The sequence below is a fragment of the Nannospalax galili genome, unplaced genomic scaffold, assembly GCF_000622305.1.
Source record: "Nannospalax galili isolate Female #2095 unplaced genomic scaffold, S.galili_v1.0 scaffold768, whole genome shotgun sequence".
In the NCBI taxonomy this organism is placed as follows: Eukaryota; Metazoa; Chordata; class Mammalia; order Rodentia; family Spalacidae; genus Nannospalax; species Nannospalax galili.
In genome coordinates this window covers 7,860,919-7,868,482 of record NW_008360317.1, presented here as the reverse complement: position 1 = coordinate 7,868,482, position 7,564 = coordinate 7,860,919, and the positions used below count along the sequence as shown (strand labels likewise).

Genomic DNA, 7,564 nt, shown 5'->3' with positions numbered 1-7,564 from the left:
GAAAACCGGAAAGTTCATTTATCTTTTTTTTTTTAGAAAAAAAAAGTCAAATGTCTTTTGATACCCCCACTTCCCCTCACCATATCATGTCTCTATCCATAGATCCAGAAGGGTTTTAAAATGCTGGCTTGGTTTGTTACACAGATCAATGACCCACACAGCAGCAACAACTTCCCTTCTTCATCAGCCAAAGACTGAAAAGGACAGGAAGCCCAGGTTGGCTCTGGCATTTACAGCACTGACATACATTCAGCTTGGAGAAGCTCTGGTGACAGGCTTTCTAAACAAGCCCCTTTGGCAAGGGCCTGGAGTCCACTAACCACCCCCTCACACCACATCCCAGAACCCACTGACTCTTCTGTGAAGGCAGAAGAAAGACACAACCACCTGGGGGTTCTGCAGACTTTGGTGACTAGCTTTCTATTTTAGCTGCCTCTGGCTTCTGCAGTTTAAACTATACTGGCCCCTGAGGCTCAGGACAGCCAGCTGGTTCTCAGAAAGCAGTGGGTAGGAAACAGCCATGTTGGCCCAAGTATTGCCCATTCCCACTTCACTCTCTTTTCTCAGTTCCAATGAGAAATGCAGTTCAAAAAGTTTAAAGGTGAACAGCTGGGGCGCAGAAGAGGCTGAAAAGTTGGTGCCTGTAGCCAGCCAGTCCAGATGCGGGGCCTGTCTGTCATACCAAATGAAGCCTATGTGGCCACTTCCTGCATCTTTCCTGGCAGGAAGAGTCAGAATGGAGAAAATAAAAAAATCCGGACAATATTTTCCTTGAGGCCCACAATCCCACTTGTCTTTACTCCTGTCCCCCCATATTTTCCTGAGAGCTAGGTTTGCAGGTATTGCTTGTGGGTGGGAAGGGAGGGGTCTCTTCTGAGGATTCTAGCAGCATCTGAGTTCCTCATGGCTCAGCCTGAAATTGCTCTGCCACAGCTCCAGACCACTGGGGTCACTGCGTGACAGTAGGGTTTAACACCCCTCCAGCTGGCCCCAGAACTCCAGGGACAGAACCAGGAACTGAGCCTTGCAGGGAAGACACAGGACTCAAGGGCTCTGGCACACTTCTTAGCGTGCCTGGCTGAGGCTGGGAAGGCTGTGTTGGAGGTGCGGGGGGCTGCTGCTGTTGCTGCTGCTGCTGCTGTTGCAATTTCTTCTTGTTGATTTTCCTTTCCTTTGCTCTGCGATTCTGAAACCAAATTTTAACCTAGAAATGACAAAATAGAAGATAGTAGAGAAGACATGAAAGAAAAGAAAAACAGTACCACCAATATCCTTCTCTCCCATAAAAGTACTTCCAACTCTTCAGAAGCTCTCGTCTGATATCTTCCTAATAGCCCAGTGCTAGAGCGTTCCTAGGCCCAACTCAGCCTCACAAGAAGTGTCCTCCCTTGGGCTGGAGAGATGGCTTAGCAGTTAAGAACAGATTGTTCTTGCAGAAGACCCGGGTTCGAATCCCAGCACCCACATGGCAGCTAACAACTGTCTGTAACTCCAGTTCCAGGGGGACCTGACAGCCTCTTCTGTCCTCCGAGGACATTGCAGGATGGGTGTGCACTTACCCACATGCAGACATAACACTCATACACTTAAAAAAAAAAAAAAAAAAAAAAGAAGTGTCCTCCCTCCTCCTTCCTTGGCCCTTTCCCCCCTTGTTTCCCCTCTTGTTTCTTTCCAAAAGAGTCTTTACTAGAAGCTGAGTCTTAGAGTCAAGGAAAACAGAAATTTGCTGTGAAGTTCCTCACTACATAGGCAGGTGGTCAGTGCTAGGTGTGCGCCACAGGACAACTTTGGCCCTTGAAGCTAAACTGCGATGCAATATTCCTTCCTCACCTTGGTGCTGGAAATGAGGTTTAATGCGTAACTTCCTGGCTGTGAATTTGGTCTTTTTTTCTCCCCCTAGACTATAGAGAGTATTCATGAACTAAGTGTTGCCTCTAATTTTTATGAGTAGACCTGGCCTTTACTATTTTCATTTTTCCTAGTGCTGGGCACAAAAAGGATGAATATTTTAAAATTTTATTTATTTTTATTTTATGTGTATGCATATATTGCCTGCATATAGGTAAGCACACCCATGTCCTGCAATGCCAATGGAAGACAAAAGAGGCTGTCGGATGTAGAACTGGAGTTACGGACAGTCGTTAGCTGCCATGTGGGTTCTGGGATTTGAATCCAGGTCTTCTGCAAGAGCAGTCAGTGTTCTTAACCACTGAGCCATCTCTCCAGCCCCAAGAGAGTGTATTATAATATGCCTTTATGGACTGAAGTTCTGGCTTCAGTTATAGTAGTGTCTTGGCTTTTTTTTTCCTTGCACCTCTCAGATCCCTCAAAATAGAAAAGTGATTCACAAACATCAGGAAAGACAACCAGAGGTGGGAGAAAGCCCCCCTTTAAATAAGTACACAAAACGTTAATGGCTTTCTCCTTTTGCCTGCTCACAGAACTAGACAGACCCTTGGCCAGGCTTTCTAATGCTGACCTCTAGACACCCACCTCCCCCAGACAATAGTTAGACCCAGGGGAAGCAAGGAGGTTCCCACCTGCCTCTCAGAGAGCCCCAGTGTGGCAGCAAGCTCAGCTTTCCTCCTGATGGTGATGTAGCGGCTGTAGTGAAATTCCTTCTCCAGCTCCAGCCGCTGGTGGTCTGTGTATACCACTCGGTATTTGTCTTTTGTCCTGGTTTTCACTGTGGAGGAAGGAGAAGTTTTGGCTAAGAACTGTAACTCATCAGTCACAGGTAATGACAATCCTCCCTAACCCAGGGGCCATTTCTCTTCTTCCACTGATGGGGTTGGGGGGGCAGGTTTGGTGGCTGCTGCAGAGCCTGATAATATTCACCCGCAGGATACTGGCAGAATGGAAGGGTGTGAGCCTTACAGGTCAACTAAACTAAAACTAAATCTCTCACACAGAGAAGTAGATGAGCCCAGCCCCCCTTTCCATAAACCAAACACATTTCTGGAATATATTTAGCACCAGGAGAAAGAGAGGCAGGGAAGTGGCCAGAGTGCCAAGAATATCCATTTTACCAGGAAGCCCACCCTGAAAACACCTGGAACTGTGGTGTCAGGGTGGGAGTTACTTTCTGTTTACTTTAGTTCACATGGAAAGAGGAGTGCAGGGCTGACATTCCTACAAGTCCCTAGAATCATTCCCCAGGAACACCAGGCTCCTGTCTTGAAATTCTGAGCTGGGTTCCTTGTTGGTCAAGGGAAAAATCCCTCTTGCTGGGAACACTTCATACTTGTCTAACCAGGTTAGGCCCAGGGCACCTTTTCTTTTAAAATTCTCCATTTATTTCCTCTGCAAACCCCAACAGAGCTATCCTAACCAGTGATCTATGATCATTGAATTGAGTCAACATATTAAATCTTGGATTGATTGTTTTACTGAAGGGCCTTGACAAATAGTGCAGTTCCTACACTGAGGCCTGACTGTTCACCGGGGTCTGTCACGGTCAGATGTCAACAGAATTCCTTCAAGGAACTGTCCTTTCTTACTCCACCCCAGGTCCCACCTTGGAGGGGTCTGGAAGCTGACCAGGTTCTAGCGTCCACTGCCCAGTCAGACAGGAAGATCTAAGGGGATGGGAGTTACCCAGAGGTGTTTAAGGCCCCCGCAGGCCGACTTTGTTCAGGTAAAACCCTTTGCAAACCACAACAAAAGCGCCCTGGGAAGATACAGGAGGGATCAGAGAGAGCTCCCCCAGCCGCTGAAAGGGGAACACAGCCGCAAACAATGCAGGACAAGGCGATCTTATCAAAGAAAAGCCCTTTCAATGCCTTAATAACAACCGAATTCTGTTTGAATTACCACTACTGAGCAAATGGCGGCCTAGGCTTTCATCCCCTACCCCGCCAGGAGCATTAACATAAACACAGCCCGGCAGGCGCATTTGAATGGGCGCTGCGGCCCCGACCCCGCGCCTCCTGGGGAAGGAAAGAATACTAAGGCGTCCGGAGCCGGTTCACGCGCGCTACCGGAGCCGGTTCACACGCGCTACACGCATGAAACCCTCACAACTGCACTCAGTACTGCCCCTCTGCAAAGGGCGACTCGACCAGATTGGGTTGTGCTAACAGACAGGACAGGGCTGGCGCGACGGCCGGATTAGAGTCCTAAGGGACACCTCCAGATGTGGGGAGCGGGGTGCCGGGCAGTTCTCGCTAGCCGAACACCCCGGCAGATGTACTCGCCTTGGGATGGCTGCCCTTTCAGTACCCCGATCGGGCTTGGGAACTCGGTGATCAGGACCCCGTGCGCTCTACGCTCCCGAGGGCCTGGGAGGCGCCCCGCACCCCCTGGGAACTAAGGAGAGGGACTGAAAGGGAGGAATAAGAAGGACTTGTCAGAATTCATTATTGACTGCGAAAGTCACCACCCTCTTTCCGGGCCCTAAAAAAGACAATGGCAGGGCTGGAAAGGTGTATATCAAAGCTAGCCCGGCCGCGTACCCGCCTCCGTTCCTTGACAGATGACGCTCGGCAGAGGAGCCGGGCTCCTGCACTGCGGGCCTCTGCCTCCCCACATTAACATCAGAAGGGCGCCGGGCGCCGACAGCGGCCAAGCCACCTAGGCGCGGGACTTCACAGCGGTCTCTCATCTGCTGACCCGGCGGCCTGGGCTCCTGTGGCTTCCCCTCCCCCTCTCCGACCCCAGGCCACCCGCCCCCGACATGCAAAAGGCCGGAGACCTCCGCAGGGGACTCCGGCCCACTGCGCTCCAGGCAAGCTTGTAGAAGGTTTGGGGCGCTCGGGTCAGGCATCCAGCCCAGATAGAACAGGGGTGCTTCCTCTTGGGAAGGATCAAGCCAAAGCTTTGAGGTCCACTTGAGGCTAATATATGGTCTTTTCCCCCTAGCAGCAATTCCCACCCGGATGCTCCCGGGTGCGCTCAGTGACGCAGAAGTCTATGTCCAGAGACAGGTCCCCAAGAGGCGCTCTGATTTATACCGCTGTAATTGGCTATAAACTTCCCTAAAGTGGCCATAACCTGTATGAGGCACGGCCTGACCAGCAAGGAGCAAACCGAAAGGAGCGGAAGCGCAAAGTGCTGGAGAAGACTTCTCGAATAAAAAGGGTACTCCGAAGCCCGTCTCCTGCCACACCTTTTCTTACTTCCTTCCCACCCCCTTACACATCCGAACATCAGAAGGGGCAGACCCGGGGCCCAACGAGTCCCACAGTTCGGGAAGCCTAGAGTATTTGCTGGAGCACACAACACGGGCGTACACAGGAGATTCTTGCAGGGAAGGTTCAGGGGACATGGTCCCTCTTCTGAAGACGCGGCTGAATCCGCCCAGGGTTTTCTCTTCCTGCTTCTTGCTTTGTGCTGACAGGAGAGGAGTCCCACTTCTGGTCCCTAGATCTCGAGATTTTGTCGGAATAATCATTTGGCAGAAGAAAGGTTCAGGGATCCAGGAGCGTCCCCTTCCCCTTAGCTCCTGAGGCCAGTGCCTTCTCACCATCGAAGCACAGCAACCGCCTGTGTCTGCTCGCAGCAGCTCTGACCCCTTGAATTAGCCCTAAAGGCCAAACTGGTCCTAACGCAGCCTCCCCACACGCACTGGCCGCTACTTTTTGGGGTGACTGAGGTGGGGGTGGGGTGGGAGAAGTGGTGTAGACCTGGCAAGTGGAAGCCCGGGCTCCCTCTTCTCCACGGCCGGGAGCTGTTAAAGCAGTGCCCCCGGCAGCAAAGGAGAGGACGTGATTCTGCTCCCGGCACTCAGTGCTTACGACATTCCTGGGAGCTTCCCGAAGGTGTCCCGAGATTGCTAAAGAGGAACTGTTAGAAAGGAAACCTTTCCTCCGCCCTAAACGGAACCCCGGGTTGTGAGACCCCCCAAATCGTCAGTGAAACCCCGGGAGCGACTCCTGAATTTCTACCCTCGGCCCCTCCCTCCTGTCTCTGAGCTCGCGGACAGCCCGGATGCGCTCTGAACTTGGGGCCGGCTGGGTCACAGGACCCTGCTGCTAGCCGCAGTTGCTGCTTACCTTGGCTCCCCATGGACTGCTGCGCTGGCTTCCGCATCCACTCACACAGGTTCCGCCGCTGGCCGCTGGGGGACAGCTGCTCAGCTGCGGCAGTGGCGCCGGGCCCTGGAGGGCCGGGGTTGAGCGTCTGCAGCAAGCCGGAGGCGCAGGATGGCGCGGCTGCAGGGTGGTGCGGATGGTGATGCGGGTGGTGATGAGCGTGGTAGTCTGCCGGGCTGCTGTAGCCCATGGCGGCGGCGGGGGAGCCTCCGTTGAGGCCGTGGGCCACCGCGTTGGCTGCGCCCCCAGGCGCATAGCCGTTCCAGTCCTCTCGGAGCGGGGCACCATACGCTGCGGGCCAGGACGGTCCTGGGGACTGCGCGCTGTCCAAGTTCGCCGCCGCAGCCGCCGCCGCCGCCACGTGGTAACCACCGTAGTCCGGGTACTGCGGGGGGCTGACAAAGTTCTGCGGCGCCAGGTTGAGGCCGCCAGAGTGGCGCACGGAGCTGGGGTACATGCTCACGTCCTTGTCCAGGAGGTAGCTCACGTACATGGTGGCGGGGGACCGAGAGCAGACCTCACCATGCTGCCTGGGGACGAACGCTGAAGGCTGCGGGAAGCGCAGGGCGCGGAGGGGAAGGGACAAGGGGGCGAGAGGAGCGACGGGTGGCTGCGCCTCAGCCCGGTGCACGGCTGGCTCCTTGCAGCGCTTCTGCCTCCGAGGCAGTCCCTCCCTCTGACCAGCCTCCTCCCTCTCTTCCTTCTTTCCTCCCACCTCCTTGCCACTACGCTGCAGAGGCGGGGAAGCCCCGCCACAGGCTGGTGTGCGGAGCCCCTGGCCGGCTGCCTTACGTGATTAACGAGTGTTTACAAGACTCTATTAGTAATGACACAGACACCAATGGCTGGAGACGTCGAGGCGCAGCACGCACTCTGCGCACAGCCCCCCAGAAACACAATTTGCATTTTAAAAGATGGCTGGGGGGGGGGCTCGGGAGAGGGCAGCGACCAGATCACAGCTAAATATTCAATCCTTTATTGTTAAGAGCTTCCTTCTTCCAACCTGATGCACTTTAACCTCCAATCACAGGTTCAAAGAATGAAATCAAGGGACTTGCGAAAGCCTTGGGGAGAGAAAGAGCTATCTCGGTGGGAATCTGGGCAGTCTTGGTCGGGCATTCACTGGGAGTAGGCGGACTAGAAACTCCTGTCCCAAAGAGAAGAAAAAAAGAAGCCATGGCTTTGATGAAAACATTTCTGACCAACCTGGGAGGCGGTGTGTGGCACTCTTAAGACTGGGGCCGTTCCTTCCCACTCCAAGCCCCAGAACAGGAGGCCGGAGGACTGTCGTCCTAAACAGCTGTCAGCACTAGTCATTTATTTCCTTACCCATGGAAATCACTTGCCCTCTGACCGAGAGACAAATGATGGTTCTAGCATCAGGCTGCACCCTCAAATTCGTCTTAGACTTAGGTTCTGAGTTCAATTAAAGCAATCATTTTTTAAAATTACATTAAAGAACCGAAAATCAGCTACCAACGTATGACAAGTTTGGTTAGTGCTTACCTTAGAAGGCAGTAATTGGAAGAGAG

At 53.3% G+C, this 7,564-nt stretch overlaps 1 protein-coding gene across 1 annotated transcript; it reads right to left on the bottom strand.

Annotated features, from left to right (window-relative positions):
• Window positions 1-865: 865 nt before the first annotated feature.
• Cdx2 (caudal type homeobox 2) lies at window positions 866-6,883 on the bottom strand. The gene is made up of 3 exons (XM_008825065.1): window positions 5,994-6,883; window positions 2,541-2,686; window positions 866-1,204 (listed from the first exon to the last, which is right to left on the bottom strand). The coding sequence occupies exons 1-3, from the start codon at window positions 6,523-6,525 to the stop codon at window positions 950-952; spliced, it is 933 nt and encodes a 310-aa protein (XP_008823287.1). The 5' UTR covers window positions 6,526-6,883; the 3' UTR covers window positions 866-949.
• Between the last annotated feature and the right edge of the window lie 681 nt (window positions 6,884-7,564).

What these genes read in the sequence shown, in the direction of transcription:
- Cdx2 (XM_008825065.1), bottom strand. Translation starts at nt 6,525, where the DNA reads ATGTACGTGAGCTACCTCCTGGACAAGGACGTGAGCATGTACCCCAGC. An exon ending in GCAGTCCATGGGGAGCCAAG is followed by an intron (nt 2,687 to 5,993) that starts GTAAGCAGCAAC and finishes CTTCCTCCACAG; the next exon opens with TGAAAACCAGGACAAAAGAC. An exon ending in TGGGGCTCTCTGAGAGGCAG is followed by an intron (nt 1,205 to 2,540) that starts GTGGGAACCTCC and finishes TGTCATTTCTAG; the next exon opens with GTTAAAATTTGGTTTCAGAA.